This window comes from Haliotis rubra, unplaced genomic scaffold (genome assembly GCF_003918875.1).
Source record: "Haliotis rubra isolate DU_JTF1 unplaced genomic scaffold, ASM391887v1 Scf295, whole genome shotgun sequence".
NCBI classification, from domain to species: domain Eukaryota; kingdom Metazoa; phylum Mollusca; class Gastropoda; order Lepetellida; family Haliotidae; genus Haliotis; species Haliotis rubra.
In genome coordinates this window covers 481,124-504,996 of record NW_025766963.1, presented here as the reverse complement: position 1 = coordinate 504,996, position 23,873 = coordinate 481,124, and the positions used below count along the sequence as shown (strand labels likewise).

The window sequence follows — 23,873 nt, the reverse complement described above, 5'->3', positions numbered from 1 at the left end:
CAAACTTGTTGCCATGGAAACGCCCAAAAATATGATAATCAGAAATCCAAAACTACCAAAAGGCACCAGTTCATAACCAGATCTATCTATGTGTGTGTGTGTGAGTTTGGTTTTACGCCGCTTTTAGCAATATTCCAGCAATATCACGGCGGGGAACACCGTAAAAATGGGCTTCACACATTGTACCCATGTGGGGAATCAAACCCGGGTCTTCCCTATCTATGTAAGAAGTTTGGTAAAGAAATATTGAACGGTTTTAAAGTTCTGCTCCGGAAAAGAGCACCAACACCTATTTCAGTCAAAGTCAAACTTGTTGCCATGGAAACACAAAAAATATAACAATCAGAAATCCAAAACTACCAAAAGGCACCAGTTCATCACCAGAATGGTTTAAAAGTTCTGCTCCGGAAAAAACAAATGTGCACAGACGCACAGAGGAACGGACGAAGTACATTTTGATACCCCCCGCAAAATGCGTTGCGGGGGATAATTAGGATGGTGAACCATGACATGGTCAGCTAAGTTGGAACCACTAGGTATACCATGCAGTTGTGTTGAAATATCTTGGTCAAAACTTCCGGTATTATCTTAAACGGAGGGAAGGCGTATGCAATCATGTTGTCTCATGATATGGACATGGTGTCCACCCCCATGCCAAGGGTTCTGGAACAAGTTGAAAGCTTCCCTGTGCAGAGACCATTCCGTGGAGATGACTCTCCTGTCTGGAGAGTGAGTCGGTCAAGAAGTGAGATTGTTCAATAGCTGTCAAAATGATCACCAACACATTCACTTGAGCCTGATTGGTGTCCTGGCCACACTGTTATCTTGCTTGATTCCCCTGTAACCCTCAAAGCCTGCGGGAGGAAGCTGCCTGACTCCCAAGATAAAACCAGTGATGTAGGAAAGAATAATGATGTGGAATCTAGTTGCTTAGTTTAAATCCCTGACCTCTCTATGAATCACTTTGAGTTTTGCATAGTGAGAATCCCTATCAATTCCCTGATCATCCTGTCATGGATGACATAGAATTGTCTGTTGAGATCCCTAGACAAGGATTGCTAAGTCTTAGTTTTTGACAATATTGGGGTTAAATAGTCCAGCAATGTTGTGCCATGACTGTGGGCTTGCAGAAATCACACAAACAAAATGATTTTCCACATGGCACATAAAATTCTTACAGTGTGTTTCTAATGCCGCATCTGATTTCTAAGGAACCTACCTTCATAGAAAGTTATATAAGTTATAATTGAGCTGTGATTAAACTTATTTCCTCTGCAATACTCGACAACCAACAACATGATGTTTACGTCGCCATTTTGAATGCAGTAGATCTCGGCCAATCAGCTTCATTCAGTTCACAGTAAGTACTAATTATCAGCCAATGAAATAATTCGTTATATATACTCAGCAGCAAAAAAAACGTCGTTACGAATTCAAAATTAGATAGGCACTGTAATCAAATCATTACAGAAATGGACATAATAAGCGGATCAAAAACATTTTTTTGTGTACAATATCTTGACACATCAATGAATAATTTCAAGACATTACGTGATCGTTTGCAGTCCATTCAGACTCTTGACTTCAGTATCTAGTGTGACCACCACGAGCGGCAATAACTGCAGCACAGTGTCAATGCATGGAGTGCACCAATCGATTGATGAAGGCCATTGGCACTTGGAACCACACTCTGAGAAAAGCCTGGCGCAATAAATTGGCTGTGTTCGGCCTTGATATGACATTATTCAGTTTAAATCAGAACTAAGGGCTGGCCACTGCATAATGTTGACACCGTTCTGCTGTAGGAAGTCCCGTGTACCTCTGGCAGTATGGGCCTGGGCGCTATCATGCTGGAAAATGTTGTTCCGGTGCGAAATGTGGTATGACGTGGGGTCTGAGAGCTTGGTTGATGTAGCGCACCGCTGTGATGCCGCCTCCTCTCCCTGGACCAAGGTTCTGGAACTCCACAGGACTCACCCTCTGGTTCAGGCCTATTCCACCCCATACCATTATGCTTGCACCTCCCCATGAGTCTCTTTCCATAACACATTGGTCTGAGTAACACTGGCCACGTCGTCACCATATTCTTGTTCTGCCATCTGCCGTTGATACACAATACCGACTCTTATCTGTGAACAGAACAGTTCTCCATTGCCTGTAAGGCCACTTTTGGTGTTGTAGGGCAAACTGTAGACATTCACGCCAATGACGAGGGTAAGGTGAAGGTCCACGGTAAGGTCTATGGCAATGGAGGTTCCCGCTGTTAAGACGTTGGTGTACTGTATCAGTACTGATTGGTCTTCCGTGTATTCCCACTGTCTGGCGTGCTGTTTCGGATGTCTACATGAAGGGATTCTTTACATGCTGTCGCACAACATGGCGGTCTTGTCGTCTTGTGGTCACCCTTAGTCTGCCAGTACGGGGGTGATCATTTGTGGTGTTGGTGGCCCGGAAACATTGCTGCAGCCTGTAGATGGTCCAAACGTTGACCTGGAAGTGATTGGCAACGGCTTGTGCAGTGTGGCCAGCTTCAAGTTTTCCTAGTGCCTGGTTCCTCTGAGCTGTAGTGAGTCGCGGCATCCTGCTGACGTTGTAATGTGAATGTTTCAACCAGGTTTGGGGGTGCATTTTATAGGGCTGGTCACGTGCAGCATGAGTTGCATGAAAAACATGGAGAACACTGTACCATCGCCGAGATCAGACATTTCCTGGGTTCCATTCTGAGTTTGGGAAGGAATGTCTTTGCTCAGGTAAAGTTGGAGATGTTGTCAAAAATATACAATCAAAACATTAAATGAGTTTACAGTTATCCGTTTCTGCGACAGAAAATTACAAACTGATGTTTCTTTTGCTGCTTAGTACATTTAACCTAGACATAGTCGTCAAGACATGGCACACTCTCCTTCCCAGAGTTCCATGCGACCAGCATAGTACCTCTGCCACAGGCCAGAAGATGTCCATTCAATATAATGTACATATTTCTGAACTCTTATTTTTGACAAGTCTAAACATCTAATTAAACATATTGATAGAATGGTTTAGTTTCACTGAGAAAATATCCTAAAACATGTAACACCATTTTGATGTGCGTAGCGATCCTTTGTTTACATGGGTTGTACGGGCTCCACGTGCTGTTATTGAAGCCTTATGGAGAGCAAACAATGCAGTCCATTTGAAAAATAATATGTATTGTCATAAACCTTACTGTCGCAGTTTTAGAAGAATATTTAGGCCAGCAGACCAATTTTATTTCTTGTTTTACGGATTTTTGTCCTCAGAAAACCTAAAGGTAGGAGGGAGAAAAAAATAAATAAAAAAATCAGTCAAAGTAATATTCCTTCTAAATACTCAAAGTATTTTACTTTTGGCAATTTATGAAGTGTATATGGGGCAAAAAACAATCTAAAAACAATTTTCTTGTAAGTTTACAGTTTTGGCCCATAAATACATAAGGATTTTATTTTTTGAGCAGGGAAAATTAATTTTTATTTTTGTTCTTATTCTTGAAAATATACGACAGGCAGATCCGTAAATCAAGAAATAAAATTGGTTTGGCCTTATGTAACAATGTAAAACATTATGAAGTGTGCGACGAGAAGGTTACGTAAGGCCAGTCTCTGCTTATTTACGAATATGCTCGTTTGTTTACACACAAGTGAAAATCCCGGTCACATTAACCTGTGGCAGCAATGTTATGCTAAGTCATCACTGCGCCGTAGTGTGGTCATGGCAGAAAGAGGGCAGACAGACGATAAATGCTATTAGTGTGTTTTGGGAAAAGATGTGATGAAGAATATAACTGATGACAGAAATATACCTTCAAATGAGCCGATAAAGTGCAGAGAGATAATAGGCAGTTGTTAATAATATTAAATGTGCATTTATAACGCACATTTTCCTTGTACCAGGCACATGCTCAAGGCGCTCACAATTTTTACACCTCAGATTACCCAAGCTGCCAATGAGGTTCAAGATGGTTAATAGACACATGACTTATCCCACTGGGTACCCATTTTCTGCTGGGTGAACAGAGGCAAATTGAATTCAGTGGCTTGATATCGGTCCTGTTCCCAACCTAACGGCATATCGCTTCTACCACCTGAGGAGTGTTCCGCTGACTGCATAATCTAGCCCGAGTCACACGTGCCGTCTCAGTTGTCTGGTTCATTCAGCTGGCATGATCCGGTCTCTGTGACCTGGTCCTACTGGGGCACTGGGTCGTTTATGTGCTTACCGAGCTGCCCCCGCCTCATGAGCGCAGTTGTCAGCTGTAGTGTACAGATTGATTGGGAATCGTGGCCTCAGAAATAAAACATGGTGTTCCTAATTCAGTACCGAGTTGTTTGGGAGCCGTAGCTGTACTTAGATTCCGATATAACGGGGGGGATTTGACGAAATAATAGTTGAAGCTTGAAACTTTTAATAGGCTCAGAGGATGAAGATCCACAGCTTCCTTGTACAATGCAAGTACAAGTAGAACAGCTATTGTCGAGTTGGGACGACCCTGACAACTCCTAGACTCTGTATATCTATCCCACTGATGGTAGATATCTACCGATCTAGCCTAAGACAATTTGAGAGTTAAGAGAATTTAATGCCATTTTCACAACTGATGAATGGGGATTTAAGAGATATCTTGGGAGTCCGCACAAGGTAAACATCCGAAGATCCCAGCTCAACTGGAATTCCAATGTCCATTAATCCGAAGGAGAAGTTAAATTATACGGGTAAAGTCCCTACAGAAGTTCTAAGTTCTCCCTGGCCTGACCACGGTCCCCTGGCTGAAATCCTTTAGATTCTGTTGACTCTGAGACGTCTGCCTGTGCGACCTGAGCCATGGGCTGGTTACAGTAGTCATCTGCTGGTGACCTGCCACTAAGTTTGTCTCCCATGACATAACTCGGTAGACTGGAGTGACCAATCAACTCCATAAGACCTGTGCTGTGGACTGCCCAAGCGTGAAAAAAATATGGTAGCCATCCCAGTGGGATTTGTGCTCGTGGGATTAGCTGTTAACAGCTTATTCCCAGGGACTGAAAGGTAGGTCCCGAGCAGCTTGTGCCATGGAAAAATCTTGCTTTCAGCTTCAGACGGCAGGAGATGACCCACTCTCTGGGACAGAGCTCCTGACCCTACACTGTGGCCCTGGCCGGCGTCCACCGAGTCTTATCGACTTAAGGCCGACCAGGACTCAACTTGCTTCTGCAGATTGGAAAACTTGAGATAATTACGTGACTCCAGCTCATATAAGGATTTGTTAACCGAGGCCGAAAGTTCGTCTCTAAGGGAATCAAACAAATTAGTAATGGCGGCCAGATCAAATGAGCAGAAGACTTGGATTTGAGGAAGAAGACGGGCACTACTTTTGCTTGTGCTATCCGATTTATTAGATTGGGAATCTGATGAAGACTTAGCCCATTTTTGAGAGTCAGAAGACACAGAGGATTTCCTCTTTTTAACAGAATTCCTGGCGGTGTCCATTTTGATCCAGTCATCAGGGTTAAGACTTGAGCACAATAAACACCTATTGTCTATGGTACAGGGAGGATCCTTGAGACACTCTGCACACAAGGCATGAGGATCAAGGTCTGACATATATTTCTGACACTGTAAGCACTTGCTTTGCGCCATAGAAGAAACGGACACAATGAAAAAGTTATTACAATGTCACAAAAGTCACAAAGTCAATAAATGCGATTGTTGTATCAAGCAATGCAGTTGTACTGACCAATCCTTGAGTTGATCTTGATAATTCATAGATAAATTGATGACAACGAATCACAGTAGAAAATCTTTTCCAATTTTCTGAATACGTCCTGTGTGTAGCACATACAGAAAAATTGTGAGGATTAAAAGGGCGCCACTCTGAAGTCACGAATTAAGGGGAGATAACTCCATGGGGTGAGGGCATACCACCAGGGGAACTACGACTTAGGGATCGTTTTTCTTTTCCATTTTTTCTGTATGTGTCTGTGGTAACCCCAGGAATAAGGCAACAATAATCCAGAGGGCATGTTTACGCCCATAATTTGATACAATATTTTCGAATACTTTGTCTTGAACAGACCATGGATGGAAAGCATAGGCAAACAGTATGGTTAATAGAGAGTCCATCTGAGAGGCAATCATATCAGGAACTAGATAGACAGATCAGCTGGTGGTTTTTCAGACTTACAATTACACTTTTTTATGAAAGTGGCACTATCTAAACAAACTTATGAGCAATGTTTTTGAATTTAGGTGATCAATTTAGTCTCAAATTTCATAAACTTACCCATCAATGCTTGGAGCTCCTGCATGTGAAGCTGTTATAGGTAGTTTATTTCTCACAACAGAGATTTCTGACAGCTCCATTTCATCATGTTCCTCCTGAAATTATTAAATACATAATATTATGAATATGTAAAAAAAACCCTAATATTTCATTTATTACTAGCAACACGATTCATGATATTATGTATATGTAAAAAAACTAATATTTCATTTATTACTACGAACAATACCCGTTAACTACCTCAACTTGCAACAGATAAATCTTCAGATACAAAATAAACAGGTCATCAGTTAGGATACCACGGTATTACTGTCATACTGCAATATGCTTTTCAAATGATACGTATTGCAATATCTTTGGGAAAACTGGTAGATTGGGTAAAACATTACAACAAAATTTGTGATAATCTCTTTGGTTTAAATTCAAATCAACACAGACTTTCACAGACCTTTGTATAAAACTGTATACTTTACACACTATACATTGTATTAAAAAAGAAAAAAGAATTTCCAACTACCCAACCTATTCTTGAGGCTGATGTTAGTTTAAAGAAAATAGGACCTGCTTGTACAATCAGTGTCACTGTCAAACTCTTTAGCTCCCAGCGTTTTGCAATAAAGATACCTGTATCACAATGTACAATACAATTTATTGGCCCATACACAGCCCTATCATCAGAACAGTCATCTCTCCTCTCTGGTTGTCCTACAAACATATTTCTCATTTACAACCATGAGAAATATACACTTTACAAGTTACATTTATTTAACTTCTATAAAAAATTCATAAACTATAAAAGTCACTTTTGATAGATGAGTATGAACTGATATCATGAGTGGATGGTCTTCACTACATTTGTATTTATAACATAAACCGATTCATATCAGAAACTGTTTCATAGCTCAATGCATAACTTTTTCTGAACATCAGATTCTATTCAGCTTTTCATTCTATTTCATGCATTCATTTGAATATTTTTCATATCAAATTTGAAAATTCACTGAAAAGATTATGTAACAAGAAATGAAAGTAAAATGTAAAATACTTTAATTTCATTGGTCAATGACAGTTTAACAAGTTTCCGTGTCACCCTCCTAGGGTGACAACTGGAAAAAATATTACCCGCTGCCACAGTAAACGCCAAGCTCTCCGCCGAGAAGCTGAATCGTATGAGGTCATAATATGACACATGCAGTGCCCGGAGTTGAAAACCGTTCGATCAGCTGTTTTTGTGTTCACTTTGTACAGATTTTTTTTTACCTACTTTCACTGCTTTATTTAAGCTATTTTATACATTGAGTGGTTTGCACACTCAGCTTAAACATAAAAAAACGTTTTTTACGGCAGTAATATGCTTGTCAGAATATGTTTCACTGATGTTAAAAATCCAGTTGAGAGGCAGACGCCATTTTGTTTACATGTCATATAGTCGGTAGCAATCTTTAACATAAAATAAAATGATATTTTGTACATTTAACATGGCGGTAAGATAAATACGTTGTATGCTTCTCTCGAGGGTAATACGGTCTGATGTACGCCTCTTTGTAGCAGTGTCATCCCTTCGCCTTCCGGCTCGGATGACACTCCTACAAAGAGGCGTACATACAGCCTCCTACATTAAACTACTCTGTAGCACCCCGTTTCTTAGTTTGCAGTTGCTTCACTCGACTAACCTCACTCGTGGAAACTTTGCGTTTATGTTTTTTGACGCATATAATGTCTCAGTTTGACTCACAATTAAACAGCGATATGGCAACATTCGTAATGTTTACATTCCCACAATGCATATAAGTTGTAGAATTGAAAATTTTATTATAAATTGTATATTTATATACTTATCCTATCTCACGGTATGCACCTCTCCTCTTCTTCTACAACCATGTGTGGAAACGTGCTGTAGGCTAAGTTGAATCAAATCTTACTGGCCTCTGACCCGCCCTGACCTCTGCCCCCACTCCGACATCAGCACCTGTCAATCATCTCCGTAAGCGTGGAGCTCGCTCAGATGATCATGTGACTACCTGTGCCTGTCATTCTCGTCTTGGAGCTTCCAGTAATCTGTGATGTGGGGCAGGTCGGGTGGGTCCTATCGCGTGAGATAGGATAAGTATATAAATATACAATTTATAATAAAATTTTCAAATTTTTAAACTTATCCTATCTCACGGTATGCATAATCCCACGGCTAGTAGGCGGGTCGCAGATTACCCCGTTACTACCACCAGGAAAAACGCATAACCCAAGGAGGCCAGGAGAAAGCACCAGGGAGTGGGCGAGCCCGAATTAATGTGGTTTTCGGCCGCAACTTTTGACAAGCAAAAGGACGCAGTTTGGCAAGTAGGCCCCGCCGCCCAGCGATTTATCAGGTGACCCCAGTGAATTAAAGTCGAGGACCTTAATCTGGCCAGTCCCTGCTTCGAAACTACCCCCCACAGACACACGCTGGAAGGCAGTGAAAGAGGGAATAGTTCGGTTGCTCAACTAGTTTAACGTTCTGTACCAATCTCCCTAACTTCCCAAAGGTGAGAAAGGACCCAGGAGCAGAACGCCTCGAAAACCATGTAGGTAATCGGAAATCAACACTTCACTGACGTAATTGCTCAGAGAGTAGAGGTCAGTAAGCGGAGTGTCGATCATCTCTGCATGTAGCACAAGACTGGCCTCACAGTCTATCAAGTCATAACTTATGACAGTGCAGACATGCCCTATTCCCATAGGTGAGAATGATCTAAGCCCAAGAGAAAAAAGTACCAAGATATGGATTACATCGATATCTTATATTAGGTACAGAGCAAAACCGACCAAGGAAGGATTGCTTTATCTGAGAACACGGACCGATGACAATTGCTGCGCCAGGACCAAGGGGCCGAATTGATGTAGACCTTCCACGTCTGTAACCGATAGGTCCCTCAGGTAGTGTGAAGCAAACACCGTATCGGATCTCCAAAAACAGCCCTCCATGATGGACTGCAGGGAACAATTTCTGTGAAGGGCCATGGTGGAGGCAAGAGCTCGAGTCTCATGAGGCTTCGCCGTCGATGGTGGAGGTAGGTCAGCAAAGGCATAAGCACGCAGGATCGTAGTTCGCATCCAAAACGCCAAGGTAGTACGGGAGACTTCCGAGGTGGAGGCAGTAGACAATGGAATGAACAATCTCTTACGCAGTCTGCGGCGATCCTGTGAGGCAGCTAGGTAAATCTTTAATACACGCACTGGGCATAAGGACAGATCCTCAGTGTCATCTGGGCCCAAGATAGTGGACAACGGCGGAATCTTGAATGTGCGATCCAGCTATCCTGGTAACTGATTCTTGGCGAGAAAATCCCACCGCAAACCAAGGAAAACTCTCGCATGTCTAGACCTTTCAAACCGCACCCGAGAAACATCAAGAGCATGCAACTCGGAAAAACTGGCAGCTGTAGCCAAGGCCAAGAGAAAGAAGGTCTTAAAGGAGACATGTTCGGACACCTTCACACCCGAGGCCGCTGCAATAACGGTGTTAAGAGCAGCCAGTTACGTAGATAGTGTAGAACCTTTGAGTTTTCTGGAGGTTCGTAGATGCTGAAGGTACTCTGCCACCATCTGCGGGGAGGCTGTGGTGGGGGATGAGACGCCCTTCTTCCTGCAATACGCTTCAACATTCTTACATTTGTCATCGTAGAGTTACCTCGTAGAAGTACGATGCGCTGTAGTAATGGCAGTAGCCACCCGTTTAGAATAGCCCTTCGTCGTTAACGACGGATGTAGATGCGCCAAGCGTGCAGATGGAGCGTCAGCTGGGACCAATGTAGCTGGTCGGAGTGCGGATGTACCAGGAGATCGGGTTGAACGTGAAGAGGCATGGGATCTGGTTCGGCTAGGTCTTGAAGGTTTACGAACCAACTTCTGGCCGGCCAATAGGGCGCGACCAAAAGCAGAGTCATCCCCTGAGTTGCGCACAGTTTCACTAATATGCGAGGAAGAAGGGCCACTGGCGGAAACGTGGAAACGTTCAGGTCCTCCCACGGAATGGCTAGAGCATCGAGGTCCCAAGCCAGAGGGTCCGGAATCGGTGACACAAACCGAGGCAGCTGATGGTTGAATCGGTTGGCGAAGAGATCTACTGTCGGAGTCGTCAATGGAAGACAAAAGGTCTGGAACACCTGAGGATGTAATTTCCATTCCGTTGGAGAGGGCCGACTCGGTCGGGACAGAGAATCTGCGATGACATTCTTCACCCCCGGAATGTGGTTGGCTTGTACCAAGATGTGGAGAGAGTCCACCAGATCGAAGAACCGTTGGGTCCACTGCAGCAGTTGAGTAGACCCCGTGGACCCCATCCTGTTGATATGCCAAACCACCGCTGCGTTGTCCGACCGGATCATGAGGGAAGTTGCTCGTAGGACATCCTGCCAGTGACTGATTGCAAGCATCACCGCCCTGAACTCCAGAACGTTGATGTGACAGGCGCAATCGATGGGAGACCACCGCCCTGCCACTTGTTGATTGAGAAGATGGCTCCCCACCCGTGTAGAGACGCGTCCACATACAGGTGGTAAGACAGAACAAACGGCCCTAAAAAAACTCCGTCGCAAACATTCAATTCTTCCATCCACCACAGGAGATGGGGATGGAGCTGCAGAGGTAGAGTGATCAAGGCAATGGGATCTCCCACTCTGATGTAAGGCGCTAGAAAGAACTGCAAGGGACGAAGTTGTAGTTGATCCCTGAGGGTCACCGCCTGAGCCGACGTCAAGAGGCCCAGGAGCTCCTTCCACTGACGAAGCGTCCTGGGGTGAGCCAGTGCCAGAGAGACTAATCGCTGTATCTTGCAGAAACGATCCCTCGGGACAAAGAGTTTGTTGACCTCTGTGTTGAACACTCCTCCAATAAATTGAAGACGGCGCGTAGGGACTAGTTCCCATTCCTGCAGATTGATTAACCAGCCTAATTGGCAAAACTGTATCGCAAACTGCATGTGACGAAGCAGAAGGGCATGATCGGTCTGCGCCTGAATGCAGTCGTCGATGTAAACCTCGAACACTATTCCCTTGCAGTGAAGGAAACTAGTGATAGGCTTCGTTACCCGTGTAAACAGCCACGGGGCCGAAGAAATTCCAAACGGGTTGTAGAAACAGTTTTTGGAAAACCTTCATATTGAAAATTAGTCTCAACTTGTCTGAATCTTTCTTTGGCACCAGAAAGATTGGCAAATAGAACCCCTGGTCAGTCGGAGACAGGCCCAGGGATCGATCGCAAGTTCTTGAAGGAGAGTGTCGATTGTGGAGTGTAGAACAGACGTCTGAGATAGGATACGTTCGAGTAGCCAAGCTACCATGACAGCACTGAAAAAGTGCTGAATGTAGGAAGTTCGTGGCATGGAGACGTCAGGAACGCACACATTGTACACAGAGTGATGAAGGCCATATAAACAGTGATTGTAGGAACGTATAGCTCACCAAATAAAGTGTTGGCCCGCCAGATGGAGTGAGAAAGTTAGTAGAAACGATGCATGGGATCGTCAGTCTACCGGAACATTGGTAAAGTTGATGGAATGGCAGAGGTAAAAAAAGACCAATGACTCCAGAGACGTTCGATAAAGAGGCGAAGGTAGAACATCGATGCCTACGGACAGTCCGGACATAGCTGCAGTGACAACTGAACTGAGGCCTTCAGCTAAAAAAACGAGTAAACCCAGCCAAAGTGAAAGCGTCTCAGCGATTCCGTCTGGCACCCTCGGTAAACTGTATCTCCCGGCTGACTGACAAACTCGACATAATCACTCCTACCGGGAATGGCACCGTTCATCATCACTGGCAATTAAAAGCTGGGGATAGGTGGGACCAAGACAAGTCTGTCAGGTACTTCCTAATCGATGTATCATCAAAAGTCTCCGGTAAACAAACAGTAGTCCGCCATTTCCAATGCTACCGACAATGCAATAACGACAAAAACCCGGACAACACGGATGTCAATCAACCAGGCGAGTCCCAACCCAAAAAATCTGGGTAAAGTGATGCTAGCTACTTGACCAAACATCACTGCTGGTACCACACGCAGAAACTGTGCATAACTAGACCAGCTTGATATGCAGGAATATTCTACGACGCTTCACTGAGTCTTGTTACTATATACAGACTACCCATAGCAGCTGTGTGGTGTACATGTATCACTGGGTGTAATCGTGGTCTGTTTCGCAAGCCTCAGCACCCTTCCTTTCACATCATCATCAATGCAACGATTCGGCATATCCTGTTGACGTTGAGAAATCAGCAAAATGATGAGCTTGTTACACATTTTATATACAACTAACTGAAAATCCTTCCTCACATAACGTCACTTCCAGTTCACTGCAGTGCTCCGGCGACAGAGTTACGTAACCTCTCTGTGGTTTCGGTGGCGGGCGAGAGTCAAGCAGATGACTGATTTGACTTGTTTGACTTATTTGACTATATTTTATTTAATTACAGTGGCACCACACCAACCAACCAGATGGAAGTGGAGGCCATGCTAATCCATAGTGCAAAGACGGAGATTCCAACCATCCACGGCGATGAGGTATCCCGACTGCAACGCCACCACAACGGTGTTCCTGACAACCTGCTAAAGGAAATACCTTCCTTCGCATCACTTAAGATCATTCTCCACAGACAGCAGCACCAGACCATTCCTAGACTCCTTAGGTTAAGTAATACTGAGCAATTAACAGTTGCCAAAAGGAACAATTACATGTATTGTTAGTAAACTTACCTCTGGATTATGGTAGCCTTTATTCCTGTGGTTACACAGATATATACAAAAAATGAAATGAAAATGAAAACACAAAGTCATAGCTATTCCTAGTGGTATGCGTAATCTGTGTACTGAATTATCTCCCCTGATTCTGACGTCACGGCATTGTTGTTTGTAAACCCATCACAATTTTTCTGAAAAAAACCCCAACTGATATGCTATACATCTTCTGGGATAGAATCGTGGGGAGGAACGGGAGGGTAATAGATCCCATAATCCAGAGGTAAGTTTACTAACAATTACTAACAATACATATAATTGTTCCTAATTATAACGTAAACATTCCTTCTGGATTATGGTAGCCTGAATCCCACATGAGGACGGAGGGTCCCCCTTGAAGATGTTCCCGTACATAGATGATCCTCAATCCACTACGAATAACTATGACTTAGTTATAGATATCCTTAGATTACTCCATAGTGGTCAGTAGTAGTGAGGGATGAAATCCCAAAGGATTCCCGAGAAACCCCTTACCTCTATTCCCTTATTTATGGCGACAATATTGGGCTTAATTCAACTTATCTTTGGTCTTATCACGTCACTTCAGGTTCTATGATGCCATTTTCGGTCTTATGATGTCACTTCCTGTTTTATGACGTCACTTCCAGTCTTATGACGTCACTTCCGGTTCTTTGACATCACTTCCGGTTCCTGATTGAATCCGTCCATATATCTTAATTTGCCCAGTATATTGACAACCTTAAGGGGAAAGAAGTTAGTGGCTTCTGTTACCCTTTCAATGGTGCTCAGATGTTAGGTTTAAGGACTCATAGATCCTTACCTTATCTTCTTCGTCAATCTCTGATTTCATTCCACCAGTGATCCCTCTCTGTCTGTTATCCGTCACTTCCAGATCAGTAGCTTCCAATCCCTACTCTGATGCAAACTACTTCTAACAATTGGTATCTACAGCCACCCCCACCCCTACACCCCAGCCCCAGGGTCAGTCAGACGGAGGAAAGGTGTTGTGCTGCCACGAGAGGTCCCAAGGAGTGGAGGCCTTCGATAGAAGCCGTAACATCTCCGAGATAGAAATTGATGAACGTATTTGGAGATTTCCACTGACAGATGGAAATCACCTGCTCTAGAGATACTGATGACCAAGCAGCTAACACTGTAGCTAGAGCCCTGATTTCATGAGGTCAGATTTTCTGTTTGAGTCCAGATCCTGGTCACGATAGGCATATGACATGGCTTTCCTTAGCCAGGATGAAATAGTGTTCTTGGAAATATCTGAGTCGACGTTGGTCTTACATGAGAGGAAAAGTCGGCGACGATTACGTCTAAAGGTAGATGTACGTTGAATGTACCAACGTAACGCTTGGATGGGGCACAGTAATCTCGTCCTATCAGATCTAGAGGCAGAGGTAGGGAGCGCGCTGGAATCCTGTAATTCCTGTGTCAGAAAGGTCCCTGAGAAGAAACTTGGTTCTTTGCGACAAACTCAGGAACTGTCCTACATGTCATGTGTTTATATCCTTCTGCAAATGTAATGGACTTAAAAGTCTATGGCATGTAATTCTGAAGCCCTGGGGGCTGTAGCAAAAGTGAGGAGGAAGGCCGTTTTAAACGATAGGAATTTTAATGATGTATCCTGCATCGGTTCATATGGGACCCTCTGGAGCGTTTGGAGTACCAAAGTCAGGTCCCATTTGGGAAAAATAGTGGGTGACACAACTTCCTTAATTTGGAACGATCTGATGATTTATGAAGAGACCAATCGGATCCCACTGATAGTCCTTGAACATCCATGACCAATGCTATCGCTGAACGATACCCCTCAATGGTGTTATGTTTCAGATGTCTCTGATTCCTGAGATGCAGAATGAAATGCAGAACTATTATTGGTATGGTGACTGGGGCATTAATGTTTCCTCGCTTCTCGTCTCCACTGGTTGAATCGTCACCAATTAGCATTATACAAGGCAGCTGTTGATGGTCTGTCTAATGGACTCTGTGATTGCCTTGGTAGCTCCTGTAGTGAAACCTTGTTCTCTGAGTGAATTGCAGAGAGCTTCCACAGGTGTAAGTTGAGTTGATGAACATTCTCGTAAACTCTGCTGGACTTGGGTTGACTTATGAGATTGTGCCACAAGGGAAGGCGGAGAGGTGCGTTCATTAGTAGTTGCAGAAGCGACGGATACCATGGTCTGGCCGGCCAGTTCGGAGCTACTAGATAAACAATGCAATCGTGCTGGTGTATCTTTGCTAGTACATCCGGAATCAGCTTGAATGGAGGAAGAGCGTAGGCTACCATCTTATCCCAAGGTATAGAGAGAGCATCGACAGCCCAAGCCTTCGGATCCGGTACTGGACTGACAAAAACTGGAAACCAGTTGTTCCTGGAAGTGGCGAACAGATCTATTGATGGTGTTTCTTGGTCTTTCAAGAGTTTGAATGTTTCCCAATCATTGAGTGTCCATTCCGTGGAAATCACCTTGTCTTGACAAGAGAGAGAGTCTGCTAAGATATTTATCCTCATGGCATCGGCTACTTGGAATATATTCTGAGTCATGCTGAGGAGTTGTCGTGATTTTGTACCTCCCTGCTTGTTGCGGTATGCTACCACTGTCGAATTGTCCGATACTAACATCACACTTTTCCTGTGAAGATGTGAAGCCCAACAACGAATTGCTTTTAAGAGTGCCAACATTTCCAAGCAACTGATGTGTAGACTGCTCTCCTCAGTGTGCCACTGACCCTGAGTCTGCAAATGATTCATGTGGGCGCCCCACCCCGAGCTTGAGGCGTCCAAATACAAGGTTAGGTCCGGCGGCTGATGGTGAAAAGTGACTCCTGGAAGAACATGGCTGTCTACTGTCCACCAAAGTATCTCTCGTCGGACTTGTTCCGGAGGTACAATGAGAGAGTCTAAGTCTCGAGCACGAAAATGGTTGAGCCAGATCTAAGGTATCCTCAAACGCAACCTTCCCCTCAGAGTGTAATCCTGTATGGATGTGAGGGAGCCCAGGAGTGACATCCACGAGCGAATAGAGACTGCTGGAGGGTCCAGAGTACTTGAAATTTTTGCAAAGACTTCCGGCCAGCGCTCTTGAGGAGTGTAAATCCTGCATGACTTTGAGTCCAGAATGGCTCCCAAAAACTTGATCTGAGTGGTGGGTTTCAATTCTGACTTTACCGGATGTACTGTCAGACCCAGGTGTGTGAAGACATGGAGAATGGTGAGTACATTCGTCATCATGTGTCCAGATATCCGTGTATTGATATATGACGACGATGGAGGAAGGCTAGAACTGGAGTTAATATCATCGTAAATAACCATGGGGCTAGTGAGATTCCGAACGGTAACAATTGGCACTGGAACATGCGACCGTTCACAGCAAACCTTAGATATTTCTGAGAATGTGGATGTATAGGTATGTGCAGATAAGCATCCTTGAGATCTATACTGATGAACTTTGAGTTTTGACGGATTAGAGTTCATAGATTTTTCAGAGATTCCATTTTGAACTTGGGAGGTTTGCGTAGAAAGTTCTTGTTTAACAGCTTGAGATCTATAATCAAGCGCATCTCGTCCGTGTCCTTTTTGGGGACGAGAAATAACGGGGAATAAAAGCCGCAGGTTTGGTCCGATGGAGAAAGTTCAACAATTGCCTTTTTCTCCAACAGCTGGTCTATTGCGAGATTTGCCCCCATGAAACATTGGCCCTGGAGGAAAAAATTGCCGTCCCGTCGCAAAGCAAGTTACAAGGGGTAGATTGTCCCATGGCAGAATGTATCCCCTCTCTATGACAGAAAGGATCCATTTGTCTGACGTTATAAGATTCCAATTTCCCGCATATTGGGATAACCTGCCCCCTACCGGAGACTGAGTTACTGGCTGCACAAAATCGAACTCCATTTCCAAGTCGATGGGCGAACTTCCTGGTGCTGGGACTTGAGCGACAAAAGACCTGGCGTCCCTACTCATACCTCCAGCTGAGGTTGAGCCTATGATAAGTCAGACTGAGTGTGTGTCCTGGACTCCGAAGCCGGCCTCTGGAAAGGCCGAGATCGGCTTGCCATAACTGAAGATCCCCGAGGTGTATAAGACGAGGGGTCCCTTCTGGACCTAGGTGGTGGCTGCTCTTGTTCTGGTTTAACAACGCCGACGCCACTTTTTGATTTAAATTCCGAGATGCCATTGCGTTTCTAGCTTCAATAGCCTCCTGACACTGTCCATTAAAGAATTTAATGGTTGTTGGAAAAGCATCTCCTTCGACGATTCCGGAAGATTCCTGATGGAATTAAGTTTCTGGATTTTCTCCAAGGCCGTGAGGCGGCCCAAAATCCCAACTTGATATTGCATAGTATCTGCTAAGGATTGATATACCACGTCAAGGAATGAATGTGCAAGGGTTACTTCCTGAGCTGACATTGATACTAAGCTATCCTTTTTAATACCCGAGTAGTCCTGGAACAAGAGAGGTAAGAGAGAGCGTACGCCTGCAGCAAACCAGTTAGAGTATGAGAGAGTGTCAATTGAAGTACGAGCTGCCACGTCAAATTCCCTGGCTGAACATGGGAGTGACTGTTCATGTAATCCCCTGGAATCCTGAAGCTGATTAAATTGCTGGCTGGCTGGAATAAGTGAAATGTGGATAGCATACACTGGTTTATGGTTAATCCTAGGCAGGTTCAGTGTCGATGTGGCCTTAGAGAGGCCCGTATTTTAAGCGTCCAAGAAAGTCTTGAGAGACGATGAATGAGGTAGTGATAATTTAGGCATCCGCTCCGGTGGCAGGCAACCCGATAATCCCAACTCCACAGGGATGTCCACTTCATGAACCTCAGAAGGTGGCAGGGTACTAGGGTAAAGTCCATGTAAGAGCTCAAGCGTTTCCTTAAATGACCATCCTGGAGTAAAGTCCTCCCCTGAGATATCCATAGGCTGGACTGTTAACAACCCGTCCCTCATGGTAAACTCTGGCTGAGAGAAGGGATAAACCGATGAGCCATCCGGGTCCAATAGATCAGATACTAACGGAATAATCGGTGGTTTTTCCGTTCCAATAAAAGTCTTCAGAAGCTCTAGGCACGTGGGTCTCGGGTCGTTGAGCCAGTAAATTGGTATCCATAGCCCCTGACCCAGATGTATGGCACGAGCCAGGCTGGGATTCCCGTGCACAGGTTAATCCTATGCGTATCCTGCGGCCCAGTGACTCCCTGGGGAAAGGCGGCAGGCTGTGGGCGACTGGTAGGTTTCACGCACGGCTTGCTCCCGGGGACTATGGTCATGGCATGCGTGGCCTTAGCCACAGACAAGCTAATCCCGTCGCCTGAAGCTTCTCCCCATGGGGGGCACAAGCCTCCTACGTCCATCAAGGTATGATAACCGGCTCTCCCGGCCAGAGCACCCCTGAGATCGGTAGGGAATGATATTGACTCCCGGCTCGTGCCATCGGTCAAATCATTGCTGCTATTCACTGCCGACTTGCCGGAGTAACGTTCTGTACAATTTGTTTGTGCAGCTTGTTAATTTTGAACTCGTTACATATTTCCATGTCCCACACAGACTTATCCATTGACGCCTGGATGTCAGATTTAAAGGAGGCTAACAATTCCGATATAGCTGATAAATCAAGCTGACTTGAGGTAGATTTAGATCTCGACCTAGGTTCTGCTTTAATGGAGGGTGAGGGAGAACCAGAATTACTTTTCTTTGGTATAGAACATTTGGAAGATGATGAATTTTTGCGTTTCCTGGCTAAGGATCGTGATTCATCCATAATGATCCAATCTCCCTCAGACATCCCTTGATACAAAAGGCAATGATCCGAAAGAGTACATGGGATGTCTTTATAACAACCAGCACACAGGGAATGGGGATCAATATCCGCCATGAATTTCTGGCATTGAACAGACTTATTTTTAGACATGTTGCTCCGATCGGGAAAATAAATTTCTATACAAGAAGATGTTTTCAGCAATAAATGAAATGCAAAAGGAATGTGATTGTCATAATGACTAATGTGATTTCCACTGACCAATTTTCTGTAGATTTGATGAAGAAAGTAGAGTTGTAGATGAACAAAATTTCACTTCACTTCTATACGTCTGTAGTGTAGACCATACAGAAATATTATGTAGGGTTTACAAACAACAATGCCGTGATGTCAGGATCAGGGGAGATATTAAGTAGACAGATTACGCATACCACTGGGAATAGCTATGACTTAGTGTTTTCATTTTCATTTCATTTTCTGTATGTTTCTGTGTAACCACAGGAATAAAGGCTACCATAATCCAGAGGAAATGTTTACGTAACCATTAAGTAGTCTGCTTCACACTCGCCCGCCAACGAAACCACAGAGAGGTTACGTAACTCTGTCGCCAGAGCACTCCAGCGAACCGGAAGTGATGTTATGTGAGGGAGGATTTTCAGTTAGTTGTATATAAAATGTGTAACAAGCTCGTCATTTGGCTGATTTCTCAATGTCAACGAAGACATGCCGAATCGTTGCGTTGCCGTCAATTGCTCCCAGGGATCGATGATAGTGTCTCCATGCACAGATTTCCACCGAACCCTGCAGTTTGTGCTAAAAAGGCTTATGTTTGTGAGTGCAGGTGACAAGACCCGTATGTTTGAGTGTCCCGGGAATGCTAAATTCAGTGTTCACTATAGCTTGACCGTTCCTGCGAAAGCGACGCCTAAATTGAGGAGGCTGGGTCCAGATTTCGCTTTCCCGGGACATAACCATCCAGATTAATGGCCGATCAGCAGGGTATTGGTGTTGATTAGTAGGTCTATCTGACACTGAATTGTAATTGGCAAATCAGATTGACCATGCTGTTTTGGAAGTAATTTTAAACCAGAAGTGTATACTCGCTACCGTTTCAACACCAAAGGCTGGATGACAGAAATCCAGATATCTGGATATTCAGTTATCAGGACGAATTACGCAAAAACAAATGTGTCTGAGTATCTGGGGTCTCACTGTACACATGTAATATTTTAAATTCACTGTTACAAAAAGAAAATACATTTTGAGAGAATGTTAGGAGCATAGTCAAGGTCACAACTAAATCTTTTGTTGGTATCAGTTGTGGGTTTTGGCGGTCTCCTGACATTGCTGATGTAGGAATCATATAAAGTCTATGACCTCATGGTCCTATAGATGTAGACTGTAATAATGCTCCAGTCTTCTGTGCACATCTCGGCTGAAATAGAGAGTATGGCATTCAAGTCATTCTCCCTATGATGACATAAAACCTGTACCTTCGTCATAGATGTTCGTAATAGACATCTGAAACTGATAAGCCTGTTAGAATACTACTTCTGTATTGATTCAATCTGATGCTTTCGTGGTGGTACAAGAAATGATTGTTGAGGATACAGGGGTCAATTATCATCCTCATCTCCTGGGATTTCTTGAATTCTGGCGACTAAATCCTATGTTGACATACGTTTCTTGAATTCCTTTTATGGCCTTCTTTTCTTGTAAAGTCGAATTGTCTAGATTGATCATGAATAGACTGGTTCCTTCCAGGTGGAATCTTCTGACCAGGTACGAGTAAACAATAGTGCTAGAAGTAAGGCTTATACCTATGTTGAAATGGGTAGTTGCGAGAAACGGAATGGTCGGTTGTTGAGGCAGAATCTAACTCATTTCTTCCCAGCTTGAAACTGGAATTGGTCAATTCTCTTGAGTGCTTGGTTTGCAGCGAAGAACTAAGGCATAACAGGCTGGATAATTGTGTATACATGTACTTGAAAATGTTTGGTTGTATCTTGCCTCATATCATTGTTGACCTGCCAAGTTATAGTTGAAAATGCATGGGAATATCTCCAACTATCATATGAAACTGCTCTCATGTGTATTTGGCACAGTATGTTGTCTTTGGACATCCAGATTTGCATGGATAGAAGGTCCTATGCATGTGGACTAACTAGTGCAGTCGACTAATAGGTTAGGTTGGATAGGTTGACTTTATCCATGGAGCTAATGGAACATGATTTGTTAATTGTCATGCTTCATATGAATCTGGTAATGGTGTTATGGCAAGGAAATTTAAGCTACAATCCAGTTACATCAACTGTAATGTCCATGGCATTTTTTATAGCAATGCCAATTCTTTATGTTTTGGCAAAGATTGAAAATTTTATTATAAATTGTATATTTATATACTTATCCTATCTCACGGTATGCACCTCTCCTCTTCTTCTACGACCATGTGTGAAAACGTGCTGTAGGCTAAGTTGAATCAAATCTTACTGGCCTCTGACCCGCCCTGACCTCTGCCCCCACTCCGACATCAGCACCTGTCAATCATCTCCGCAAGCGTGGAGCTCGCTCAGATGATCATGTGACTACCTGTGCCTGTCATTCTCTTTCTTGTCGCTACACCGAGTGGACGTGTGTTGTTCTCTCAGTTAGACATTATTTGATTGTCAAGATGGGAAATAAATGGAATCAAAGTTCTTTTAAAAAACGCAAATACTGTGATCAGTGCAACAACATTTCAGCTGCTGATCCACACGCTTTGTGTGTGGATTGTATAGGCTGTTGTAGTTGATCATGTGACTACCTGTGCCTGTCATTCTCGTCTTGGAGCTTCCAGTAATCTGTGATATGGGGCAGGTCGGGTGGGTCCTATCGTATGACATAGGATAAGTATATAAATATACAATTTATAATAAAATTTTCAAATTTTTAAACTTATCCTATCTCACGGTATGCATAATCCCACGGCTGGTAGGCGGGTCGCAGATTACCCCGTTACTACCACCAGGAAAAACGCATAACCCAAGGAGGCCAGGAGAAAGCACCAACTCCCGATATGCAAACTCCAACTTGAGATGGGTTTCTTCACTTAACCCCTTGGCTTACACAGCACAAAAACTCTAGGGAGTGGGCGAGCCCGAATTAATGTGGTTTTCAGCCGCAACTTTTGACAAGCAAAAGGACGCAGCTTGGCAAGTAGGCCCCCCGCCCAGCGATTTATCAGGTGAACCCAGTGAATTAAAGTCGAGGACCTTAATCTGGCCAGTCCCTGCTTTGAAACTACCCCCACAGACACACGTTGGAAGGCGGTGAAAGAGGGAATAGTTTGGTTGCTCAACTAGTTTAACGTTCAGTACCAATCTCCCTAACTTACCAAAGGTGAGAAAGGACCCAGGAGCAGAACGCTTCGAAAACCATGTAGGTAATCGGAAATCAACACTTCACTGACGTAATTGCTCAGAGAGTAGAGGTCAGTAAGTGGAGTGTCGATCATCTCTGCATGTAGCACAAGACTGGCCTCACAGTCTATCAAGTCATAACTTATGACAGTGCAGACACGCCCTATTCCCATAGGTGAGAATGATCTAAGCCCAAGAGAAAAAAGTACCAAGATATGGATTACATCGATATCTTATATTAGGTACAGAGCAAAACCGACCAAGGAAGGATTGCTTTATCTGAGAACACGGGCCGATGACAATTGCTGCGCCAGGACCAAGGGGCAGAATTGATGTAGACCTTCCACGTCTGTAACTGATAGGTCCCTCAGGTAGTGTGAAGCAAACACCGTATCGGATCTCCAAAAACAGCCCTCCATGATGGACTGCAGGGAACAATTACTGTGAAGAGCCATGATGGAGGCAAGAGCTCGAGTCTCATGAGGCTTCGCCGTCGACGGTGGAGGTAGGTCAGCAAAGGCATAAGCACGCAGGATCGTAGTTCGCATCCAAAACGCCAAGGTAGTACGGGAGACTTCCGAGGTGGAGGCAGTAGACAATGGAATGAACAATCTCTTACGCAGTCTGCGGCGATCCTGTGAGGCAGCTAGGTAAATCCTTAATACACGCACTGGGCATAAGGACAGATCCTCAGTGTCATCTGGACTCAAGATAGTGGACAACGGAGGAATCGTGAATGTGCGATCCGGCTGTCCTGGTAACTGATTCTTGGCGAGAAAATCCCACCGCAAACCAAGGAAAACTCTCGCATGTCTAGACCTTTCAAACCGCACCCGAGAAACATCAAGAGCATGCAACTCGGAAAAACTGGCAGCTGTAGCCAAGGCCAAGAGAAAGAAGGTCTTAAAGGAGACATGTTCGAAATCTTTCTCCTCCAAAGGTTCGTAATCAGCTGACGAGAGATGAGCAAGTACAACGGAAAGATCCCAAGCTGGAGGCTGGAACTTCCGAGATTGGTCAGCCAGTTTGTAAGACCGGAGGGGAGACTGGAGTTCAAGGACAGTGGACACCTTCACACCCGAGGCCACTGCAATAACGGTGTTAAGAGCAGCCAGGTAGGTAGATAGTGTAAAACCTTTGAGTTTTCTGGAGGTTCGTAGATGCTGAAGGTACTCTGCCACCATCTGCGGGGAGGCTGTAGTGGGGGATGAGACACTCTTCTTCCTGCAATACGCTTCAACATTTTTCCATTTGTCATTGTAGAGTTACCTCGTAGAAGTACGATGCGCTGTAGTAATGGCAGTAGCCACCCGTTTAGAATAGCCCTTCGTCGTTAACGACGGATGTAGATGCGCCAAGCGTGCAGATGGAGCGTCAGCTGGGACCAATGTAGCTGGTCGGAGTGCGGATGTACCAGGAGATCGGGTTGAACGTGAAGAGGCATGGGATCTGGTTCGGCTAGGTCTTGAAGGTTTACGAACCAACTTCTGGCCGGCCAATAGGGCGCAACCAAAAGCAGAGTCATCCCCTGAGTTGCGCACAGTTTCACTAATATGCGAGGAAGAAGGGCCACTGGCGGAAACGTGGAAACGTTCAGGTCCTCCCACGGAATGGCTAGAGCATCGAGGTCCCAAGCCAGAGGGTCCGGAATCGGTGACACAAACCGAGGCAGCTGATGGTTGAATCGGTTGGCGAAGAGATCTA

At 44.4% G+C, this 23,873-nt stretch overlaps 1 protein-coding gene across 1 annotated transcript in view; it reads right to left on the bottom strand.

The window, feature by feature from the left end:
- LOC124282195 (ankyrin repeat domain-containing protein 26-like) overlaps nt 1–23,873 on the bottom strand; it is an 895,780-nt gene that overhangs the window by 626,853 nt on the left and 245,054 nt on the right. The window contains exon 16 of the mRNA XM_046718159.1: nt 6,275–6,369. Within this exon, the coding sequence (XP_046574115.1) occupies nt 6,275–6,369 (95 nt within the window). The remainder of the gene's footprint in view (nt 1–6,274; nt 6,370–23,873) is intronic.